Raw genomic sequence first — 26,241 nt, forward strand, 5'->3', positions numbered from 1 at the left:
TTTCTTTAATTAAAAAACTGAATGATGGGGCAAAACTACAAAGCACAAATATGATTAAAGTTAAATTTCTCTCATTTAAACAATCTTGTCTTATGGCAATATGTCATCTGCTAAAATTCATCTCTGCTTCTGCAAGATACATTGCACGATGCAGATTTTTGCCTTAAATAAAAGTCCCATTACTAGCAAATAAAGTCCTAAACAATACTTACAAAATGTAGAATATAAACAGGAAGACAATATAAAAATTACTCACAGAATATCGACATCGTTCTACCCAATCTTAAATGCCTTGTACCACCTGTTGCAAATGCTGCCTATGAGAGTTCACGTATGGAATTATTCTACTGGACCCTGCAAGGCTCAGGAGAGTGCTTGACAGCTCCCAGAATGAGACAATGACCTAGCCAGAACATTAAGGAGACTACACCCGTCCTTCAGACTCCAAAGGGAAAGCTAGGACGGCAGCAGAGTCATCCTAAAGTGAGGCACTCCAGGATAACATTTTCAATATTTTTCCTTAAAACATAAAGTTAACACCTTTTTTGTTAAACATTTTTTACTCAATTTTCAAAACAAATGCTTGAAAGAATGTTTTGTATGTATTTTAAAGTCATTAAATGAGGCACATTTAAAAATTTTTCTCTTCTGGGAAAGGGTAATATAAAGGATAATATTGCTCTTCCAGGATAAACTTTTGAGTAGGACAAATAATGCATATAGGGGAGTGGGTTTGAATCTAAGCTCATTTTTAATAAATTTGGAATAGGATTGGCCATTATGGTTTATTGAATAATACTCTTTTTTTCAAAATTATAAATCTTTAGATAATACCAGAACATGGAAATATTTGTATGAATAATCCTATATTAAAAAAGAATAACATCAGATAGTTTATGTATGTAAAAAATATACAACTGTGATCATGCAGAATTTTAAGTAATATAAGTGGATTAGAGTTCAATATTTACTGGGACTTTTGTGAAAATATCTAAGTTTTGGCTAACTAAATAACTTAACGAAGGAGTGTGAACAGTGTTCACAGGGTCGACGCTGACCTTTTTCACCACAGGGAGTGTGCAGATCTGGTAGGAAATATGCACAATCTTAAAAGTATAAGTGAAACTAGAAAGAGAGCTGAATATTTCTATAACTTCTTGATCTCACAACTTTGATCATCCAGGGATATAACTGTCATTTTGTTTCCTATTTCTGAAGTTACATTTGTCATTTGTTATTGTTACAAAATGAAAACAATGCTAAGTAAATATCCCTATAAGGGAATTATATAATCTCCTTATCAAGTTATCCAAACACTTCAACCCACAAAAATGAGGCCTGTAATTTCTTAAGAGTCCAAAGAATGTCCTTATTTCAATGCAGATGTTGGGTTTTCCTCAATAGTATAAGGTTAGCAGATTTCCACTGGAAACGCCTATGTTGCATTATTCTGCTTGCCTAGGAGTAGCTCATTATGATTTAAATCTTTACACACTGGGCTATAGAAATAGAATAAATATTGACTAAGTGCTTTTATTATACATAAATTAACAGTCCTCTTTCTTCAGAGATTTGAATTATCTCTTAAAATTTACACATTTATGTATTTTTAAAACAAATTTCTCATTGGTTTTAAGAAAAATAAGGCTCTTTTCTCCTTGAATCAGGGTCTCCCATTCTCCTAAAATTCACATTTTAGACATAAGTTAAAGAAAAGCCATCATTTTTTTCAAGTCTGATTTTAAAGTATTAATGTAAAATTATCTAGATCAAAAATCCATTTCAAAAAACTTTTGAAATGACAGTTTCTGTTTTATTCTCACATCTTGCTTTTTACTAAATCCCTTTCCAAAAATGTACAACATATATGGGCAATGTATGAAAACAACATTGGGAAATTAATTTTCTGTTTAAATGATTTTCAATCCAGGAAGTCACATATATATAGTCAGAGGATAGAAAACAAACAAACAAACAAAAAACAAAAACAAAAACAAAAAAACACTAACCTTCAATGATGAAAATTAACAAAATTTAAGACAATTTAAGACAATCTACCTTTAATGGTAATTTTATTCTGTAATTCAATAATTTAATTTTGACACTTGATATGCCAGGACGTGATTAATTATTATGCTGCATTTATTCATTCATTTGCTCAATGACACCTTCATTCAATCAATATTTAGTTAGTGCCTCCTATCAGTGCTATGTCCCCTGGTGGTAGGACAGGGAACAAACAATGTCTCCTGGTCTCAAGAGGCTTACAGTTTGCTGCAACTCTTAGCATGTGTGATGAGTTGTTCATGTCAATTTTCACCTTCCAAAAACATCTCTTAAATCCGTTCATTTTTATCAAATTCCACAACTCATCCCAGCCCAAGCTACCATTATCTATGCAGACCACAATAGATGTAGAAAGCAATAGCTTTCTAGTAACTCCCCAGTCCAGTTTCGCCCTCTTCCAATCCATTCTCCACAACGCAACCAAAGGAATCAGTAAAGAATTCAAATCTTATCATGTGACTCTCCAGCTTAAAAACTTCAAAGACTTCTCATCATTCTTAATATCAAAATCATCAAAATCCTCATCTTTAGAGTACCTTTCTCTTTTTGCTCCAGTCACACTGGACTTAATTACCCTCCTTAAATTCATCAGGCTCAATCCTGCCTCAGAACATTAACACAAACCTTCTCTGACCATCCAATGTAAAGTACCCCCTACCTGTGTCCTCTATCCCAGACACTCTATGTCAACTCATCACTGGCTTTATTTTCTTCCTAGCCTGTAATCAGCATCTGCTAGGTTTTCCTATTTATTTGTATGTTTGCTTTATTGGGAAAGAGGCTTCATAAGAATAGGTACCATGAATTCCTTGCTAATCATTTTATCCTTAGTGATTAGGACAGTGCCTGGTACATAACAAGTGTTCAGAAAGTAATTGTTGGGAAATGTTCAGATGATTAAGAGCACAGCACTGACACTTAGCACCTGGCTAAGTTACTCACTCTCTTTTGAGCCTCAATTCTTTATCTCTAAAATGGAGAATGTAAATAATGTGCTCAGTGAACTATAAATACTCAACAACTATTAGCCATTATGGTGATGATCCTCCTCATTAAGATCATCATTGAGTTTGAGTTGTGGTTGCAAGTAGCATTCCCCCTAGTCATTATACCTGCTTAAATTCACGAAGGCCAGCTTTCAGTCTCAATGATGATCTTAATGATGAGAACTTCCTGTCTTGTTTCTTGAGAGTTCTGAATGAGTAACAGAAGCTAGTGACTCAATCATAGCTGTGTGTAGCCCATAATTTTGCTACCTTGAACTTAAGTGCTCCGCACCCTCACCACCAGCTACTACCCAGCCACCGTCCTCCCTTGCCTGGACCATGGTCAGAGTTTCCAATCTGGTCTCCCTTCTTCCATGCTAGCCATCCCCACTCCCTTCACGCATCCACCCCATCCCACTTATTATGTACAATCCAGCAGCCAGGGCAATCTTTCTAAACCATCAATCCAATCATGTCACAACCTGTTGGAACACTCCAATCATTTTCAGTTATCCTTGTAATAAAATCCAAACCATTGGGTAGGGACTGATAAGGCCCCCATCCACTGGTACCTCTGATTTTATCTCCTGCCTTTCTCCCCCACTGTTCCTATGTCATAGCCACAGACTTCCTGTTGGATCCCATCTCCAGGGTTTTTATACTTACTGTTCCCTCTACCTGGAATATTCTTCAGCAAAATCTTCTGCACAGTTCATCATCTCAGTCTCTGCTCAAGTGGTACTTCCTTCCAATCACCCGAATCTAAAGACCCCTCCCCTATCACTTTCTAACTCAATGCCCCATTTTATTTTCTTCAGAGCATTTACTATCTGACATTTATTACTAGTCTACTTGCTTGTTAGCTCCACAGAACAGTAACTTTGTCATTTCCTCTTTTTTAAAATGATCTAAATGGATGAAACTACCCTTTCCTAGAATTTCTTCATCTAAATAATTCCATTTATTTCAAGGGTCATTTCCACTCTCACCTGCCCCCAACTACCCTCCATACCATACCTTGGTTATACACAGCACACAGAGTGGGACTATTCATGGCACTTGGTTAATATTATAACTGTGCATATTTATTTTCCATTTGTTGTAATCAAGTACTCATGAGGAAGCTACAAGGGCAGTGATTTTGTAAAGAATTATCCTGAGTCTGGAGGAGAGGAGATGAGCCAATAACCAAGAGCTCACCAAGCCTTCAAAGCTTCTTCCTTCCCTACAGAGAGCATCCTATACCTTCCAATGGGCTTATTTTCAGGACTCACAGAGCCAGACTAATGCCACACTCCAACAGCAGTAGCTACTCTAGAGTCTTCAGTGTCTCTGCTGCTAACACCCAGGAACATGTCAATGCTGAGATGCCTGGAATTCATCTTCATAAGTCCTCTGTGGGATGAGGTTGGCTTGGACAACTCCAGGCATCTCTGGGATTCTTGCCTTTATTTGTGGTTGAAAGCATAGGCTCTGGAGCTCAACAGCCTGGGTTCAAATTTCTGCTTTGCCACCAACTAGCTGTGTGACTTTGGTAAGTTGGTTATCCTCGCCAAGACTAAATGTTCTGCAATAAGGAAAATAGTCCTGTAGAAAAGACTTTTTTAAAAAAAGGTTTTGTTTTATTTTTAGTTTTCTCATCAACAATAGGAATAGTAGTAGTTAAGGCTGAATATGGTTAAATGAGTTAATTAATACATATAAAACACTAGCCATCACTGTTATGATTCCTTAGTAAAATATTTTCTGCGGCCTTATATAACTGAGAAAGGTCCCAAGGTTTACACATATTTAAATGCACATAAATTATCATCTAAATCCTTGGAGGGAAAATATATCTAATAGAAATACCTTATTACAACTGAACAGCAAAGAAGATCATCTACTTAGTGATTTTTACATCTAGGGAAGTGTCTCTGAGCTCCTCAAGCTATGTTAAAACTAGAGCTTCCCACAGAATGACAGAGATAGCTAAGCAGCCAGCATAGGAAAGAAACCACTGCTAACCCTCATACTATCACAGTGACCAAATCTACTTTTGACTATGGTCAATGACATAAAAATTTAAATACAAGCTCTTAAATAGCATTTTGTTTGGACATTTCTATAGGATTTCATTTCCCTTATTGCAGAAAGTTTAGTGGCAATCAACCTATCATCCAATATTTTTCAACACACTATTACACACAGATCTCCTGAGAAATGAAAAGTGCTATATAAGACATGAAACTTTTCCTCCAAGGAATGACAAAGGCACCCTATAATGCTTTCAAAAGATGTCAGGCCAAGATAGGAAAAACTTTTAACTTTGAAACACATGCCCTTCGTGGCCACATGAAATTGAGAATCTCACCTGTACATAGTTTTGCTATCACAGAGTATCCTTATCTAATGTTTGCATGCCGCATTATAAGTACCAAAAAATTATCAGGTCAGACCAGGGCTATTAAAAATTTCAAGACATAGTTTAATTTCTATCTGTGCTCCCTCACATTTTAATGGTATCGATTTCTAGCACTTAAATGGTTCTGTAAGACTAATATAAGTTTTTTGTTTGCACTTTTATAGCTATCAAATTTAAATGAGTAGTAAGTCACAGGACCAAAATTATTAACATCTAACATGAACCAGAACACTATAATTACCATAATTCATGCTTTTACATAGATATCAAATTCTCAAAGAACAAAATTTGTATAAACAATGATCTGAGACTCACTTGAAGACTAGCGATGTGGACGTTCTTAAAAGCCTTTCATTTGAGACAGATGTCACAGGAACAATTCCAACATGCTTTATTAACTGTGCATCAATATTATTAATTTCACTCTTAAAATGTTCTATTACCTTGGGTCCTTCAACACTTTCTTTAACGAAAATTGTTTTCACTGTACCAGTACATTGACATGATTATAAAGAAGGAGGTTTTCAACTTTGATGCCTACCTCCATTTCTTCAGGTAAGCAAACATATGGTTACAGCAAAGAAATAAACAAAAAGAAAAAGAAATTTGGGCGAATATTGTAAAATTTAAAATCTATAAGAAAATAATAGTGCCTTTTTAAACAAACATTCCAAGCTTAATCTCACTGAAAGAGAACCACTGGTGTCTCAAAATTGCATAGTATAATAATATCAGTTAATTTAAAATGAGAAATACTTTAACGAGAAAACTTTATCACTCTCTGTGACTTACCTCATCATCTTTATACCAGGACAAACTTTCCGCAGTAAGGACGAACCAGTATCCCTTCGAGCCGCCTTTCATGATGCCAATGTTGCTGATGGTGAGCCACCCCTTGCGAATCACCTACGAAAAAGCAGAAATCAGCAGAGGTGTTTAGTTTAACAAAAGCCAACGGAGATTAGATGTCTTGGACTAAGAAGTTAAAAAACAAGATATTAATTGCAATAAAAATAGTATTTTCCCTCCAAACTCAACTTCCATTGAGTTATTCAAGAGAATTTATCTTCCAAAAGTGCAGATGAGTGAAGGGAAGTCTCTCCTGTCAATGAATGGAATAAAAATCTAAGACTCATCGATGGTTGAAGTGGAGTGACTGAAACAAGAATGAAGTGAGGCAAACTAATAGACTGTGTCAGGCCTACTTATGGCATTGTTGCTACAATTAAAACATATTTAGTTGACTGGATGAACAATAGACTCTCCATATCCACTGTCCCTTCCCCACTTCCAGCCTACTGGCCCATTTGTTTGCCTAGTTTGCAGCCCATCAGGATTTCCACCAGAGACCTGCCAGCAAATGATGAAAAGAAGAAACTCAATTCAATCAGTTAGCCCCTTGTTAGTCCTAAATAAGGCTGACTGAAGGAGAAAGATAAAGTAATAAACTAAAATGAAAAGTTTGGAGTTTTTAATAGTCTTAATTTATAATTTGAACAGCATATTGTAAAATTTTAAACCTATGAAGTTTAAATCTTCTGGTTGTTCTCTACCATATTACAAAATATGCAGCATCTTCATAAAATTTTTTAAACAGGTTTTAAGTTTTAAAATATTAACAACTTGGATCATAGATTTAACAGAAATTATTTATAGATAAGTATTTATATAATTTAAGGAAAAATGTGAGGTTTTTTCCCCCTCAGAGTTATTGTGAAGTTAAATTCTGTTATCCAGAGGGCATCATTTACCATGTCCTCTATACAAGATAATTTTGTTGTCACAGAACTAGAAATGAAATGCTAAATGCAATTGGATGATATTGTTCTAAGGTCAAAAACTGTCCTACACTGAAATTCCTCAATATGTTGACATCCTGAAATGTTTAAAAATTACTTATTGAAAAACTAATGAATGTAAGTTACTAAAGGAAGATGAAAATACCCTAATAATCAGATTTCATTTTTATATTGCTATTAACTTTTCTAGTTGAAGAAGGAAGGCCAATCCCAGAGAAAATTATGGAATAGACCACGGTTCTCATCACTGTCTTCCAAGCCTCTCTCCATATTTCCAGCCCCTGTCGCCCTTGATTCCCCGTTTCAGCATTGCCTTGGTGCCCAATTTCCATTTCAGTGTGCTGTTGCTTTTATAACCCCCATTTAGCATCCCTCTCCAGTCTGGGCTAATGCACTTTTCTCCACGGCTTTTTAACTCTCTACTTCACAAAGAACAGACTAATACTCAAAGTATAGTGATAGTATAGTATAGTGATATAGTTTAGCTATGTCCCCACCCAAATCTCATCTTAACTTTTAACTCCCACAATTCCCACGTGTCGTGGGAGGAAACTGGTGGGAGGTAACTGAATTATGGGGGCAGATCTTTCCTGCACTGTTCTCGTGATAGTAAATGAGTCTCACAAGATCTGATGGAATAAAAATGGAAGTTTCCCTGCACAAGCTCTCTTTTTGTCTGCTGCCATCCATGTAAGACGTGACTTGTCCCTCTTTGCCTTTCACCATGATTGTGAGGCCTCCCCAGTCATGTGGAACTGTAAGTCCATTAAACCTCTTTTTCTTTTTCTTCCCAGTCTTGGGTATGTCTTTATCAGCAGCATGAAGACAGACCAATACAGTATGGTTTCTACCAGTTATATTACAATCATTCAAATGCTTTATAAAAATACAGATTCCTGGACCACCTACCATTCCAAATGAATGAGAATGTATATATATGAAACCCAAAAATCTACATTTAAATATGTTGCCAAGGTGATTCTTATTCACAATGAAGCTTGAAGCCCATGCATGCACACATACAATCAAACTTTATTTTCCATAGAGTAAATGATCACATCTATTTAATAGTTTTGAGTAAGAAGGAGCTGGTTAAATTATTTCACACTAAGACCATTACCCACCCTACCAGGGCTTACAAGTAGCATGCTAATCATACCACTCAATGAAAATATACTAGTTATTTCGTTTTATCAGAGATGCAGAGCAAGGGTGCTGGCATCAGTATGTATAATAAATAAATATTAAATATGAATCTGAGCTTTCTTATTTTCTCGTTAAAACTACATATCAGTAGATATCTTACTATAGTACCTGCATTTCAATGGATCTTGCATGCTCCCTGGAACAGAGAAAGTAGGTTATAAAAGCCATTGCAATAATCCAAGTGAAATACGGCCAGGATATGAATTAAAGCCATGATGTATAAAGTTAAAAGGAAATGAACTTACTGAAGAAATATCTAGGAGGTAAAATCAACAGGATTTATGAGTGAATGAGAGTGGGATTAGTGAGGGGGAAAGACAGAAGTAGGTGATAGTGTAGCCGGTAGCCACTAACCACATATGGTGGTTGAGCCCTATTGACTAGTTTCCATTAAGATGTGCCATAAGTGTTCAAATAAACACTGAATTTTGAAAACTTAATACAAAAAATAATGTAAAATATCTCATTAATTTAAAACAATTATTGCATGTCAAAATGTATTTTACATATATTGGGCTAAATAAAATTCATTGTAAAAATTAATTTCATGTTTCCTTTTGTTTTTTAATGTGGCTACCAGAAATTTTTTAATTACATATGTAGCTTACATTATATTTTTATTGAACTGTGTGTTGTTTTAGAATGATTCTGAAACTATCGCAGCTACCAACTTTTAAAACCAACCATTCTAAAATTCAGAAGGAATAGAGGAAAAAGACCCAGTTTGGGAAAGTGGAGGAGTTCACAAATTCAGCAAAGGCTATGCTGACTTTGAGGTAGCTGTAGGAAACACAGATGGAGTGTGATCTGACCTCTGAAGCAAAAGGAAGAGATTAGGATGGAGGTATAGACTTGCAAGTCCTCAGCACAAACACTGGTAGCGGTAAAACTCCAAGCAAAATAGCAGTGGTTCAAGATGGAATCCTCGGGGAAATATCAACATTTCAGAGGTAGTCACAAGAGTCTGTAAAGGAATGTCAGAGAAACAAAAGCAATAAGATCATGGAAGCCAAAACCAAGGTGAATTTCAAGGAGTGTGAGGTTGGAAGTGTCAAATTCAGCAAGAAAGGGATATGACAGTACAATGCAGACATCACAGTGTCTTTAGCTATGCCAGTGTGGTGGTGGGACAAGGAGTCAGAGTTCTTTGTGTTGAAAAGTGAATGGGAAACAAAAAATGGAGACAGTGACTGGGGAGAGCTCTTCCCAGAGGAAGACAGTTAAAACCAGAATAGGTCACAGGGTCAAAGGAGGTGATGGTAGTGATAGCTGTTTTGTTTTAGGTTTCTTTCTTTCTCTCTTTCCTTTCTTTCTTTCTTTAGCATGGGCAACAATTGAGCATGTTTATTGATTCATAATTAGTAGAGAGGGCCGAGCACGGTGCTGACACCTGTAATCCTAGCACTTTGGGAGGCTGAGGTGGGTGTATCACGAGGTCAGGGGATCGAGACCATCCTGGATAACATGGTGAAACCCTATCTCTACAAAAAATACAAAAAATTAGCCCAGCATGGTGGCGGGTGCCGGTAGTCCCAAGCTACTTGGGAGGCTGAGGTAGGAGAATCACTCGAACACAGGAGGCAGAGGTTGCAGTGAGCCAAGATCGCACCACTGTACTCCCGCCTGGGCAACAGAGAGAGACTCTGCCTCGATAATAATAATAATAATAATAATAATAATCATAAGTAGAGAGTAAGAGGTTGGCGATACAATAAAGAGGATACAAGGACAAAGATAGGAGTGGATAACATGAACAGCAAAGAGAAGGGTCTAGCCTTGAAATAGGAATAAAGCTGCCTCATCTTGTGAGGCCGGGGAGGTTGAGAGAGTAAGGGTGGACGTAAGTCCTTCGCGAGGAGCAGAGTAGGAGGTTTAGGAAGGTTATATTTGATCTTTCCATTTCTGTTGACAAAGCAGACAAAATTATCTGGGAGAGTGAGAGTATGAAGTTGGAAGGGAGGCTTGAAGGTAGTGATATTGAGGCAACCAGTAGTTGAGTGAGAGTGGGTACAACTAGAATTCATTTTCTTAAATGGCTGAAAGCTGAGAACAAAGAACAAACTTTCAGGGACACAATCAGCGTAATTGTGTTCTCTTTTCCAGCAGCACTTTGCACACGTGATGTAGAAAATAAGATGATAAATGGGAATTGATCCAGGGTTCTGAGTTTCTGAATCCGAGTGACCTAAGTACAGAAGTGTAACGATGTTGAAGGTTTTAGGCAAGAGAGTAATTCAGGTGATCATCCATTCAATCTAGGTCAAGCAGAGAAATAAGGTCAGGAGGTGCCACTGGAGAGGTAGAAAATGAGAAGATAAAAGGAATAAGAGTCCAATGAAGTCAAAAAAAAAAAAAAAAAGCAGGTACCGTGTAAACGAAGACAAGAATGGAGTTTTCAGAGTTTAAGCTGATGTGATGCTAAATAAATTGCCTGATCTTACTGGCACCATTAGATTCATTCCTCAAAGATGCACCACTATTTCTAGAAGCATTTAATGTTGTAGCTGAAAAGGGTATTTATTAAACATCATTTAGTCCAGTGGATTTAGTCAACTGAGCTACAGGACAATTATTTTACTAATTTCAATTTAAAAATTTAAAAATTTTACTAATAACAGTTAAAATTTTCAAAGAATGGACATACAAATAATTAGAATATATTTAAGATTATCCCTATGACATTATATCACTTGCAATGCAATATGCTTTCTAATTTGAAGGGAAAAAGAAGATTACAGCTGCCATGTTGTGAAGAAACATGACCCACATCTCTTACCAGGTACCCATGGAAGTGAGTTCAGCACTGGATGCTGTCAGCAATTAAGCTGCCATCATAAAAAGGTTAAGAAGCAGTAATCCAATCCCAGCCCTTTCTTTTACAATAAAGGAAGCACGTTTTTCACAAATGGACTTGTTTTTCTGATAACAATCAGCTCAAAATAGGATTTTAGAAAGAACAATTCCTAATGTACTTTTCACTAAGGAATTGAGGGAGAGAAGCTGCAAAATCAAAGTAAAACAATGGAATGAGATAAGAAAAGGCAGACATTCAGGAAAAATGGTCAGACTACAAGGAGTAAGACCAATAAGGGGAAATTAATAAAAAGAAAAGAAAAAGGAAAGTAAGTGGGAACAGAAGTCAAAGACTAAATAAAATTTGAAAAGAATGCCAAGACAAATAGGATTAGTGGTAGAAGCCCTTCACAGAGAAAGAGAAAATATAAAATGTTAATTTTATATTCAAATTAAAACTGCCAAAATAAATCTATTAATGTTCACTACAACAGCCACTTACATCTTCTTAGTATTTGAATATCAAATTCTGTTTTGAGTATTTGAGTAAACAAGAACAAGCAAACCCATAATTACATGACTAGAAAGGACCTTGAGAGCTAAAAGGGCATGTTCTCATTTGTTCAGCAGGAGACAAACTGTTTTTTTTAAATTTATTGCCCATAAATATCACCCAAGCTTCTTTTGCCAAATAGGAAAACTTTGAAAGCAACTGCAAGACCAGCAATGGGAAGAGTGGAACAGCCCAGCCTCTTCTCTTGGTGATTAGCCTACCCTAAGAGAATATGTGTTCTGTTAGTTTCCTCCATGCTATGAGAAAACAGATTTTGTCAAGGTCAGCAAAACCTGTATGTTACGGGTAAGTTCAGACCCCAACATCTGGCTGACATACTGGATCATAAAATCAATACAGAGACAAGGAATAAAATCATGGGAAGACAAAAGTACATGTGGAAGACTTCTAGTGTGGCCAAGGTCTTGAACCCTGTGAGCAGGGGGTTTGACCTTGATCTCACTTATGGTCGACCATGCAAGTTTTTTTCAGCTATGCAGCTGTCTTTTTTTTTAACTGCTGCAGCCTAGATAAAGGTTATAATCCATGCACCGTTAGATAGTTTGATCTTGGTAGATTACGAAAGCTTATAACTAGGCTTTCTCAGTAGATAAGCAGCTGCTTCTATAAAGGTAGTTCACATACCTTGGAGCCTACCTGGCCAAATGCTGGGGAGCTGCATGGGCTCCTCGAAGGCAATGGACAGTCCAGTCACCCAGTTGGTTAGGAAAGATCTACCTTTGCGAGCACAGGCATCCTCAGGATACAGGTTACTTGTCCTTGAATTTGGCTAGCAGACTCGTTTCTAAGGCATGCCTGAGACAGGGATTTAACTATAGGGAAAAGAGTCTTCCCATTTACAGGCCTGGCAGGCCTCGAGAGGTGAACTAGATTTCCTAATTTTATACTATAGGGTAGCTGAGGTCTGTACATACCACAATGCACTCTATAGGTTCTAGTGTTAACCTGTTAGAGCCAGGCCTAGGAAGGAAGGGTTAGATCAGCTGCCATCAGTGCCATTCTGTGCTCTGGGCCAGGGCAAGAAGGGAACTGTGGAGAGCTAACCTTAACTGATGTGGCTTATTTACAGACTTAAGGGTCTCTCCCACCCCACTTACTCTTCTCCTAAGCACATGCTTTCCAGCTGGCTCTGGATTAATGAGATAGAGGGGAGAATGTCTCCTCAGGAAGCCTAGGCTTCTTAGACCAGTGAATTTTGTAACAGGAGGCAGGAGGAGAAATGCAAAGGAAAAAGGAAAGTAAAAATTAGGAGGTTTTGAATATGCTGTATGGAAAAGGAAGGCAACTGAAAAATATCCTGGTGGGTAACTGGAGCTGTGGTCCCTGCAAATTCCTGAATTTTGCAATAGACACCCATGTTTCAAGTGTCCTTCTCCAAGAGTATGCACATAGATGGCTTTCCCCCTTGACGGTAAATGCATGGTGGCAAAGCTAACTTCTTAAAAACACCTTTGGGAATGTAATTCTTGAACTTTTGTATCTAGGAACTTCACAGTAGGAGAGGATTCATATTCACATTGAGGAGGGGGCTCACAAAATTCCCATGTCTAGTTTGTTGAATATTTTATTATTAATGTATATTAATTATTTCATTTGATCATTGCAGAATTTCTGATAAGCTATAGAAACAGCATGTCTGAACATAATTTGAAACAAGAAATAAGGAGCAAACGTGTAACCTTGTACATAGGCTGGCCTTGAAGTGGACTCTACAAATGCACTGCTTTGACCCCTTTCAGAACCTTCTGTCCACTAGTGGTGCTAAGAGGATGCCCATAGGAGCTATGATTAGCTTTGGGGGAGTGATATCAAGAAGGTAGAAGCAGAACTGATAGAGCTTTGACTTCTTACCTCAAAGAGGGATAGCCACAGCCCTGGTTGGCCACCAGAATAAGGATTAAACTCAATGGAATAAAAGGTGGGAGAAGATGGAGCAATACCGCTGAGGGTTGAGGAATGGAGAGGCACTCTTGTTGTTTCCTCACTCAGTCCTCCCCAGGAGGAGTAAAGTGACTTCTCACATTGATCTGGATGGACAAACAGGGAAGTGTAGTCCTGGGCCTATCTTTCTGCCATTCTTGCCTCCATTCATCAAGGGAACTCGCCTGCCCACAGAGGGTGTATGCTCTAACAGTGGAAGGAAGGGGGTCATGCCTGCAGTTTTCAGGGACAAGTTCAATTCAGGAAAGTGTTCAAAAGTCTCTCTCACCTAAGACACTTATCAGTCAGTCATCCAGTATTTCCTGAATGCCTATGATGGATCAGGTACTGTGCCAGGTGCCCTGGCCCCAGAAACACAAGTGAGGGCCACCACAAATATGCCCAGGTGTGACTTGTAAGTGGCCAGCTATATGGTAGAAAATAGATTTTCACATCTGATGAACTAATGCTATGACAGAGATAAAGAAGTTGTGAAAACAAGAAAATAAGATGAAGTATATATGAAGGGATTTAAAGAACAGAGAAATTGAGACACAAAATAATCAAATATTTGATGAAAGGTTGTTTTTCTTTGTTTTCAAGACTCTACAAGACTCTATAAAATCAATTGTTACTAATACGAATGAATTGGCTAAGTGACTTTTTTACATTTGGATGTTACTTCCTGGTTTTAACCTTCTAGGAAATGAGAGTTTCCTAAGTATCTAAAATAGGCAAAGAATATAATAATTTGACTCCATTTTTAGAAATTCAGGAATAGTAACAATGGCTAACATTTACTAAATATTACTCGGTGCCAAGCACTATGCTAAGAGCTTCACACACATTATTTCTTTTAATCCACATAATAATTCTATGAGGGAAGGAACATTTTCCTCCCTGATAGGCGAGGAAAATGAGATTGTACTTCTATTTAACTCACAAATCCATGTTTGTAATAAACAGGTCTTCCTTGTAGGAGTTTCCGCACTGTTTGCCATTTTACTCCAATTTGCAGAGCACGCTTAGAGGATTCAGCAATTGAATAAAATAAAACCTCTCTAGTGGACTGATTTCAGAGCCCCCACCCTTAACGCACACACATACAACAATGTTGGCTACAGTATGGCATCTAATGGCAAGCAATTGGAAGCAACCCATTTTCCTAACAGGAAACTGATTAACAGGTTGTGGCATAATCCTCTGATGTTAAATTAAGCTAAACAAAAATGCCTAGTACATGATGTGAGAAAAATATTTTTGCCAGGGTGTGCTAATAGTGGGCAGGACCCTAGAGTCAGACTATCTGGGATTGGCTCCTGGTTTCAATAGTTGCTGCCTGGGTGACATTGGGTCAGTTAAAGGGAACAAACTCCCTTTGCTTCAATTTCTTCATAGGTAACATGGAATAATAATAATACCTATAATGTAGAGTTGTTATGAGAATCATATGAGTTAATATATGTAAAGGATTTAGATTAGTACCTATTAGTATTATATGTATGCTATTATTTCAGTTATATTTGTTATTGTAAGGACAGGGAAAAAATTGTAATATATATCAAAATGTTACCTATGATTGAAACTTGATGGTAAAACACAAAGTTCTATTTATTTCCTCCTTCCATTTCCCTGTATTTTTCCTATTTTCCTATAATACTCATGTTATTAAAAAAGTAAGTTGGCATCACATTATTGCTTGTTTAAAAGAGGCAATTTCTTGAGATTCCCTTTAATGTATAATGAACACAGCATGTTGGAAAAAACTGAAACAGATTATAAGCAACCTGGTAGTGAAATAACCTAACAGCACAACATAAAAAGAAAGCATTCTGAAGTAGTATATGGGAAATCACTGTGATGAAAGAAGCCTGACTGTTTTAAATAAGGAACTGACTGGATTGACTGAAAACATTAATAGTGTTCAATAAAAACTGATTGAAAATAAGGAACCAATATTTAATATTCATATCAAACCCCCGCTTTTTAAAATACAGCTGCCAAAAAATTAATAACTTTCTGTTTCCCTGGTTCCTCTGTAAATCCCAACCCCTACCTAATAACACAGGCATAAGTTTAAATTGTAACCAACTAACAAAGATTTTATAAATTAAACAGAACTCCAAGTTACTGTTTCGCAAAAGAACTTCATCATGCAACTGAAGGAGTCCCTTTCTCACTTTTTTCTGGACTTCCCAAATCTACAATGACTATGTCTACAGTGCCTTCATCATCATCTACTCATTCTGCCCTGCAAAAGCACCAGAAACCTCTTCTCACTGAGCTTCGCTTCCAAAACATTAGCCCATGCTCACATAATGAGGGCATGTTTTATGCCTCTGTGGCTTACTAGGCTTCCGCACTATCTTGATTCTTAAAATTATTTCTAAAGATTTTTTTCTCTTCTTATTGCTTCCCAGAATTTGCTCAAATGCCTGCATATGCATTATTTCTGCCACATGTACAGTTATTTCTAAGAGTTCACTAAGAGTGAGCTGTTTATTCTCAGAGTTTACTCACCTAAACCACTATAAGATCCAGGCCATTAACCATGATGAAAATCAGGGCTCTAGTTTTTTTCACTTTTTTCCTGTGTATCTTTCCCATGTGCAGAGCTTCCTTTGAAGTTAATAGGCCCTCCATGTGGAAGGGATTCCAAATGATACAAAACAGAATGAGAACTAAGCCTGTCATCTATTTCTCACATACAAGGACAAAAATATGCACACATGAGGAAAAAATACCTCATAATTATCAAGGCCTGAATAAAATGTGGATGTTTACTAAAAATAATCCAGAGAGCTTATTTAACAGAGGAAGAAAAAAAACACCTTAGTAAATATTTATTAACGATTTAATAGAAAGTTAGTGAGCACAGAAAGTTTATTAACTTTTAATAAACTTAATAAATCGTTTTAATAAACGTTAATAAATCGTTATTTATTAACGATTTAATAGAAAGTTAGTGAGCACTTAATAGAAAGTTAGAGGTGTCAGAGAGCACACTGGAAATACAAGAATAAACCAAGGAAACAGTAACACACACACAAAGGCACAGTCCCCAACCTTCATGGAGCTTATAGACAAGTGAGAGAATAGGCACTAAACAAAGTCTCACACAGATAAATGTAAAATTATAACTCTGGTTGGTGCTGCCAAGAAGTGGTTCCTTACATGAACAGTGCTCTCACCTGCACCAGGTATAAGAAAAGGCATAAAGTATTCAGCACTTGAGCTGAAATCTGAAGGATGTGTGGGGCAGGAGTGGGAGAGGGAGAGGCAAACTCAGTGTGGCCACTCTACCTAAAGCAAGAGTGAGCCTCCTACCAGGCGTGCCTGGAGGAGCAAACAACACTTAGTCATGTAATTTATGTGAAGAAATTTGGTCCTTATCCTGAGAAAAATGGGAAGCCTTTCAAGTGTTTAAAGTAGAGTAACAATATGAGATTTTGATATGGTTTGGCTCTGTCCCCATGCAAATTTCATCTTGAATTGTAGCTCCCATAATTCCCACATGTCATGGGAGGGACTCAGTGGGAGGTAATTGAATCATGAGGGGTGGGTCTTTCCCATGCTGTTCTCCTGATAGTGAATAAGTCTCATGAGATCTGATGGTTTTATAAAGGGGAGGTCCCCTACACATGCTCTCTCTTGCCTGCCACCATGTGACTTTGCACCTCATTTGCCTTCTATCATGATTGTGAAGGCCTCCCCAGCCACGTAGAACATGAGTCCATTAAACCTCTTTTTCTTTGTAATTTACCAAGTCTCAGGTATGTCTTTATTAGCAGTGTGAGAACAGACTAATACATATTTGCACATGAAAAGTTCTCTTCTAGCTCTGGGTTGGTGAAGAGATTCGAGAGAGGAAAAAGGATACAGGGTGATTGATAGTTGACTATTGCAGAATCCTACATTAAAAATGATGATAACTTTGACCAAAGTTTTAGAAATGAACATATGGAGAAGTGGACAGATTTGAAGAATATTTAGGAAGAGAAGTTAGTATGACAATGATAAATTGGATATGGAAGATGGGAGAGAAAGGGGTGTCGAAGATGACTCCCGAGGTCTACGTTTAAGAAACTAAACAGACTGTTGAGGCACATTCATGGACAGAGAGTAGGAGGACTATGTTTAGGGAGTGGAGGAGTCATAAGTTCAGTCTGGACATGTCAAAATGTGAACATGTGAAATAGATCATTGGCTGTAAAGATGTCTGGATCAGATGTGCAAATTTGTGAATTGTTGTTTGCAGGTGTAAATAAAACTGTGGGTATGAAAAAAATGACTTAAAATGAGCATTTGAGTGAGAAGAGAAGAGGGCCCAGGACTGAGCCCTGAGGAAAGCCAACGTGCAATGTCTGGGAGGAGAGGATGGACCCATGAAGGAAACCGAGGCAGGGCTAGAAGAAAGAACAGAGAATACTACAGAAATGAATGAAAGAGAATGTCTCAATAAGGTGAAAGGATTGAAAGGTCAAACGTAAAGGTGAAAAGATTGAAAGGTCAAAGGTCAAATGCCACTGTAAGGGCAAACGTAAAATTTTTTTCACTGGTTTTAAGGTTACTGAAGAGAGAATATTAAAAATATTTAACAACTGGCCAGGTGTGGTGGCTCACGCCTGTAATCCTAGCACTTTGGGAGACTGAGGCGGGCGGACCACCTGAGGTCAGGAGTTCGAGACCAGCCTCACCAATATGGATAAACCCCATCTCTACTAAAAATACAAAATTAACTGGGTGTGGTGGTGCATGCCTGTAATCCCAGCTACTCAGGAGGCTGAGGCAGAAGAATCACTTGAACCCGGGAGGCGGAGGTTGTGGTAAGCCAAGATTGCTCAATTGCACTCCAGCCTGGGCAACAAGAGTGAAACTCTGTCTCAAAAAAAAAAAAAAATTAACAACTAGTATGACATCAGCCTGACCAATCCCTAAAGGTGATGGGGTCACAGTGCTAAAGCAGGGTCCCAAAGGCTCCCTTCTGTGCCAGGCCTTTGTCTTTAATCTCCGGACAGAGGGGAGGATTGAGGGACTCAGAGAGGAGCTTCAGCATCTCTGATGAGAGATGGGCACTTGCAGGAGCAGCCAGCTGTGACTGGTCTGAAAGCATTAAATATGAGAAAAACCACTCTGGCTCTCCTGATGCCTGCTGGCTGGGAAACCTCACTAAGAGTTGTTGCTGTGGCTTGATGGAGATGGGGAGCTCGAGAGTGGAACGGGTGGGTGACAGAGGTGAAATTTTCCCATGTAAGTCTGATTCCATATGGTGAATCAATACTTTCTCAGCATCTTCCAGATGCAGAAAAAAAAAATCTTCCAAAATTGCAAAAGAAGAAAAAAAAAACAAAACAAGAATTGGCCAATGAAGAAAACATATCAAACAGAGAATCAGTTTTAAAAGACTTCCTGGAAATTTTGGTCCCTAAAGGGAAGCAACAAGATGTGCTATCATTCAATCATTCAAATTAAAGCTATAGAGCAATTTATCAATGTCAAGTAATGAGAATGGCTGACAAATTTTAAGGTTTTGGGTTCCTAAGACATTCTAGAAAAATTTATTTACCCTATCATACCTCTGAAAAAGAGTACCAATAGTATTACTAAGGAGATGCTCACACACTCAGGTATTAAATAAGTGTTAGTAGCCAATCCTTCATAGAGAACCCACTACCATAAATACTAATGTTCTAGGGAAAAATGCATGCATGTATCTAATGTGGAATCCTAGTTTTAAATCTCTTCCAATGTGAAGGAATCAAGGACCTTCCTTCTTCACCTTTGTTCTGTGGATTTTGGCAGTGCAGGATGTGAGGATATAGACACCATTAAGCAAATAGCTGTGGGTAACTGGGGCTTTCACCTTGTGCAAACCACAAACATACTTTCCTGTCAGTTTGGTTAGCCCTGTGCACTTTGGTCTTGAGGTCCCGAGGAGTGGCTTACCAACTCCCCTGTTCAGTGCCACAATCTCTTATGTATGACCCAGTTGTCTTTCTTCCTACCAAGCAAGAGAACACACTTCACAACTTCTAACTTGCCCTTATGTATCACTACCTTTTTCAGTGCTTCTAAGGATTTACCTGCTAGTAATTACTAGGGGTCAAAATAAAAGAGCTCATTCCTAAAAACAACCTCTTTCTCCTCTCTCCACTTCCAATACAATTCAGCTTTCAGAGAAAGATTAAAGATGATACTTGTAGGACCCTGATTCACTATTAGTCCATTTTCACACTGCTGATAAAGACATACCTAAGACTAGGACGAAAAAGAGGTTTAAATGGACTTACAGTTCCACATGGCTGGGAAGGCCTCAGAATCATGGTGGGAGATGAAAGGCACTTCTTACATGGTGGCTGTGAGAAAAAAATGAGGAAGAAGCAAAAGCAGAAATCCCTGATAAACCCATCAGATTTTGAGAGACTTACTCACTATCATGAGAATAGGACGGGAAAGACTGGCCCCAATGATTCAATTACCTTCCCCTGGGTCCCTCCCACCACACGTGGGAATTCTGAGAGATACAATTCAGGGTGAGATTTGCATGGAGACACAGTCAAACCATATCAGTCACAAAGACTAAATATAAGAGCCATGCACATTTAAAAAAAAAATGCCGCCATTCTGGTATTCTAAAATAGAGAGAAGGCTCAGGCCTCAGTGAAGACTTTTTTTTTTTTTTTTTTGAGATGGAGTTTTGCTCTTGTTGCCCAGGCTGGAGTGCAATGGCATGATCTCAGCTCACCACAACCTCTGCCTCCTAGGTTCAAGCGATTCTCCTGTCTCAGCCTCCCAAGTAGCTGGGATTACAAGCATGCACCACCACGCCTGGCTAATTTTGTATTTTTAGTAGAGACAGGGTTTCTCCATGTTGGTTAGGCTGGTCTCAAACTCCCAACCTCAGGTGATCCGCCCACCTCAGCCTCCCAAAGTGATGGGAATACAAGCGGGAACCACCACATCCGGCCCAGTGAAGACTTTTAAGTAACTGATGGGGTTGAGGCAGGGTTTCTCAAAGTACGTTCTAAGAAATGCTATTTAAGAAAGACATTCCAGGAAAAAAGTTTTCATGACTAAAAAAGTTATGAAATTCCTGCAATACCATACGGTCTTCTCTCACGTACACAATGCACATTCTTCTATTAAAAATGCTGAGAAGTATCAAGATAAACACACCTTTTAACTTTGCTTACCAACTCCAAGTTTGACCACAAAGCCCTATTTTAATATCCCAAAGTGTTCCAGATGTACTTCCAAAAACAGCTGGTTCATAGAGCTGAGGTGGCTACCCTTGAGAATACAGGGTCCTCAGCTATGGGAGAAAGAAGGGAATCTCCATTGGAGCTTTGCTTCTCCTCTGCCTTTCCCTGTTCCCCCTCCCCAACACCACCTGTCCACTCCATGCTGGACTGGCTTTGGATTCGCACCAAATGTGGAATGTGAGAAAAGAATACTGGATAGGGACTGTCTCAGAAAACAACCAGGTCTACAGCAGTGCAAGGAAATAGGGGGATGATGAGTGCAGAAGTCAGTGAACAAGGGAAGCAAAGAGCAGGCATGTGAGAACCTCCTGTGGGGTCTCTTTAGAATGATCATATGTGTGTGAAAAAGACACATCCATCCAGACAGAATGCCATCCACAGGCAGCACAATACAAGAACAAGATAATGACACAAATTGAAAAAGGGGAAGATGCATGTAGGTATGCTTCTTCCTACAGCTTCTGATATACACAATCCAACAAGAAAGAACTGATATTTCATTAATATTATCAGAACACTATTTACATAGCAAGTGCTACCTTTTTAGAGCCAAAGATAAGCTGAGTCTAGATATTAGCCAGAGATAGAAGATCCATCCATCCATCCATCCGTTGAATAGATGGTTATTGAATACTTACTACGTTAATTGAGTACCTATTTTTTTTTTATTCTAGGCACTAGAACTTATATTCTCCAGTTGGGGTAGAGTTGTGGGTAGAGTTCAGCAATAGACAATAACCATATAATTATATATCTGGAGATGATAAATACTGTGAAAAAACAAAGCAATCTAAGTGAGATAATGCATGCTCTTGGTTTATGTTGGAGAGAAAATGATGTTTTTCACTTAATCAGGAAAGGCCTCTTCAATAAAATAACATTTCAGCAGAGACCTGAAGGAATTTAAAGAGCATGTGGATTGTGTTGGTGTAACAGGATGGAGGAGGGGAATGAATTCCGGGAAGAGGGAACAGTGAATAAGTACAAAAGTCCTGAGGCAGGAACACCAAGGAAGCCAATTGCCTGATCCCAGTGAGTGAGAGGGGGAGGAGCCTTAGGAACTTAGATCAGAGAGGCTGGAGGAGACGGATCCCATAGACCTTAACAGTCATTGGAGACCTTTAGATTTGATTCTCAGTAGGATGGAAATCACTAGAGGGTTTTGAACAGGGAAGTAATATGATCTCACTGTTTTAAAGAATGCTTTCTGGCTGCTGAGGGGAGAGACTCACAAGAGAAAGAGGAGAAGCAGGAGGGAGGCCAATAACCCGGGTGAGAGATGATGGAGCTTTGAGCAGGGTGGTGGTAATGGGCAGAGAGAGAAGTGGTCAGATTCCAGATAACAGGATTTGCTATTGGAAAGGAGATGTGGTATGAGAGGGGAAAAAAGGAATGAGAGCTCTCTGCAGGACTAGATGCCATGCCCTTGGAGGACAGGAATATTATCTAACACCTTTCCATCTCCAGCACCAAATATACAACCTGCACTTTTTTTGTTACTGTGGTGTGGACAGACTCCCAGACAATGAAAAGACTGTATGCTTCATATGGATACAAATGTAAGGTAAACAATCTGTTTCTTTCATTGGTATATTCTCTTGAGAAGATGAAGATAATTTTGATTGGGATAATTTTAGTGTCATTTCTTAATCAAATATTTTCATCCTGCCAACAACATTTTTAACATCTTTATCATAGTTACTAGATAGTACATGGCATGAAGATTATAAAAGATAAAATTTTGGACTGACTTCAAGATGCCCGTAGCCTCACATGTGGCATAAAACTTATGCATACTGTAAAATAAGCAACACTCCTATGGAGGTAGCAAGTCTCCAGGGTCATCTACACCCAGCTCCATCCCTCTAGAGCATGATCCTTAACTTCTCGGAGCCTCAATCTTCCCATCCATAAATGAGGATAGTAGTACCTACTGTTGGAGGACAAATGAGAATGCACAGAGCACTAAACAGTACTTGTAACCATTACTCCAGAATATAGCATTATATAAATAAGTGTTAGTACAGGGAACAAAAGGCACAAGTGCATGGAAGAGGAAAGGATCTCATTCATTAGATAAATGGGGATACCTTATTTCCTTTGTACTCTTGCCAAATTGCTGGGTAGGGCAGGTACATAAGTATATAGAATCTTAGAGATTCTGTAATGGAAGAACCTTTATGAAGAGTATGAAACAGGTAGAAGTGATCACCTACATCTCAATATCCACACTAAAAACAGAAAGTGTCTTAGAACACCCAGCCTAATCTCTTTCCACTCTTTGCCACACGTTTCAGCCACACTGGCTATCTTTTGGTTTCTACAACATGCAAGTTCTTTCTAGTCCTTGCTGGACCTTCTGGCAAGACTCTACCTTCTGACCTTTGCATGGTTAGCCACAGCTTGTCATGCAGAACTCACCTTATACCATCCCTCTTCAGAGAGGCTCTCCTATTACCTCTCTCCACACTGCCCCTCCATCTTCACTTTTCCTCATAGCAACCAATTTTAATTCTCTACACTGAAACTATGTACAATTTCTTCTTGCTCATTTGTCTTTTTATTGTTCATTTTCTATCTTTTCCACCACTAAAACATAAGCTTCATGAGAGAGTGAGAACTTAATCTGTCTTATTTACCACCCCACCCCCAGAAGAGTGTCTGGCATCGATTCAATAAATAGGAAATTAAATCAGGAAATAATGTCAAAATCCCTTTTCTAGGCAGTAGGCAGTATTATTTGCCTCTTTGCATCAGATTATTTAAGAAGAAAAGACACTCACAATAAATTTGTGATTGAGATTGGCCTATCAGGGAATTAAAATGTGATTGACAACACAAAAGGGATAACTCACAGCTGATGCCACACGATGCAGGATGTGCTGTAAAATTTTGTGTAAACGCTTTGGGCACTTTTGTCAAGACCAATTTTTGATGCCAGGAAAGTAAAAATTTACGTTAAGAAAACATGGACTTCCTGAGTTTTTTTTTTTTTTTTGAGACGGAGTTTTGCTCTTGTTGCCCAGGCTGGAGTGCAATGGCGCAATCTCAGCTCACCGCAACCTCTGCCCCCCAGGTTCAAGTGATCCTCTTGCCTCAGCCTCCCAAGTAGCTGGGATTACAGGCACCCGCCACCAGGCCCGACTAATTTTTTTGTATTTCTAGTAGAGATGGGGTTTCACCATGTCGGCCAGGCTGATCTCGAACTCCGACTTCCTGAGTTTCTTTGAGTACATCTGTTCCTCAATTGTAAAAAAGTGGGGGAGTGGCAGAAAGAGCTAATAATAGTATATCCTCTTATAGAATTGTGGTGAAAATTAAATGAGGGAATCCATAGAACAGGGCCTCACACATAGCAGGAAGTTAAGGAATGTTAACGTTACCAAGATAAAATTTAAAATAACAGTGGTCATTCTTGGAGTTTATTTTCTGAATATAATTTTTTACTTCTTTCCAATTTGACTTTCTAATCTCATTAAGACAAATCTTTCACTAAGGAAACCCTATTTACCTTTAATCATCAAACTATACTTTCAGTAAATACCCCACATTCAGTAAATAAATAAGGCATTAATTATAACCCTGAGGACTACTTTAAACTGCTAACGTTATTAAATTAGAGGAGCCATGAGAACTACTGGTTAAGTTAAAGTTTACTGGTACAATTCTGAGAATTCAAAAGGACAACTTTATTAATTGCAATAATAAAAATGGTTGCTAACCCTTAATGAATATTTACTATAAGCAGTGTGCACTTTACATGGATGTCTCACTAATCTTCTCAACAACCCTATGAGATTCACACTGCTCTTCCTCTTTTATCTTTGAACGCTGTGAGGCATACAGCGACTCAACCTTATGATGTGAATGATTCAGCTTACAAGTGGCAAGTGGGGCCCCAAACTCATCTCAAGCTCCAGGACTATGCTATTAAATTCTCCCCTCTGTTTTCAGGGATAAAAAGACAGATATCACTACAGATTTTTATCACTGGAAAAAAAGCAATTCCTTTGACATTCAGGAATTGGTTATGTTTTCATGAATGGCACATACTGGAAAATGGAAAGACTGAAGAGGTTCAGGGCCAGAGTCACTGTGATGAAAGAATCACTCAGATTTAAGAGTCAAAAGAGTACCAATGAGTGGAAAGGGCCAAGACTTTGTAGTTGATCCCTAGCTCCACCATATTAGTCACGTGGCCTTGGAGAAACCAGAGTGGAAGCAAACAATTGTGAGCCCCAGCTCTGGTGCTGGACTTCATGAGTTTAAATCCTAGCTCTACCACATACTACATGTGTCACCCCAGACAAGTTATCCAACCTCTCTGTGCCCCAGTTACCTCAGTCATGAAAACGTTGCTACCTAGACCATAAGGTCGTTGTGAAGATTAAGGAAAATAATGAATGTCAAGTGCTTACCACAAGGCTGGTATGTAAGAAATGCTTAATCATATCAGCTATTTTTATTATTATCCATCGAAATGAAGATAAGAGTATATGCTCTGCAAGGTTATTTTGAAGAACAAAGCACCTAGCACACTGCCTGATATAAAACACCCATGCAATAAATTATAGCTATTATTATGATTATTAAAATATCAAATATTCCAGAGAATGACAGGTAGAAGTATAAATACGTAGAGCAGTTTCTGGGCAATCCTTCCAAAAGAATCTTCTGGTATGCAATATGGACATCATCATCAACAAAAGATCTCGTGACACCTTTGTAGTCAATGAAGTTTTATAATTTGTCCTTTGCAAAACCCTTAAATGGCTAAATTGAAAGACCCTTAAATGGCTAAATTGTAAGTAACATTCTAAGATTAAAAAAAAAAAGGAGTCCATCTATTATACTATTTTAACAAATAAAGAAGCTCTGGTAGCCCATGTGGCTCTCTTTCTTCTATCTACTCTGTTCACTATCTGAGTTTAGCACTTACATCATCTTGTTTTGAATTACTCGCCACTGTGTTTGCTGTGCTCCCATTTTCCCAATAAGATTACAGCTTATTCGTTCAAAGCATAGACTTTCTGGGCTTTTAGGTCAGTTCTGCCATTTACTAGCTATGTGAACTTAGGCAACTTACTTAATATAGCCAAGCCTCATTTATTGTCAACTAAGAATTGGAACTAATAATCCTAAATTCAAATAGATTTTGTAAATACTAAGTGAGATGAATGTATATAAAGTACTCAATAGAATGTCTGGCATCAGTGAAGGGCTGATATTA

General features: G+C 38.2%; 1 protein-coding gene across 13 annotated transcripts in view; it reads right to left on the reverse strand.

The window, feature by feature from the left end:
• Window positions 1–26,241, reverse strand: part of DNM3 (dynamin 3) — a 576,659-nt gene that overhangs the window by 278,469 nt on the left and 271,949 nt on the right. For all 13 annotated transcript variants that reach the window (XM_024350123.3, XM_054673217.2, XM_016932653.4 and 10 more), the window contains one exon: window positions 6,250–6,363. In XM_024350123.3, coding sequence (XP_024205891.2) covers window positions 6,250–6,363 — 114 coding nt within the window. The remainder of the gene's footprint in view (window positions 1–6,249; window positions 6,364–26,241) is intronic.

Source organism: Pan troglodytes, chromosome 1 (genome assembly GCF_028858775.2).
Source record: "Pan troglodytes isolate AG18354 chromosome 1, NHGRI_mPanTro3-v2.0_pri, whole genome shotgun sequence".
NCBI lineage: Eukaryota > Metazoa > Chordata > Mammalia > Primates > Hominidae > Pan > Pan troglodytes.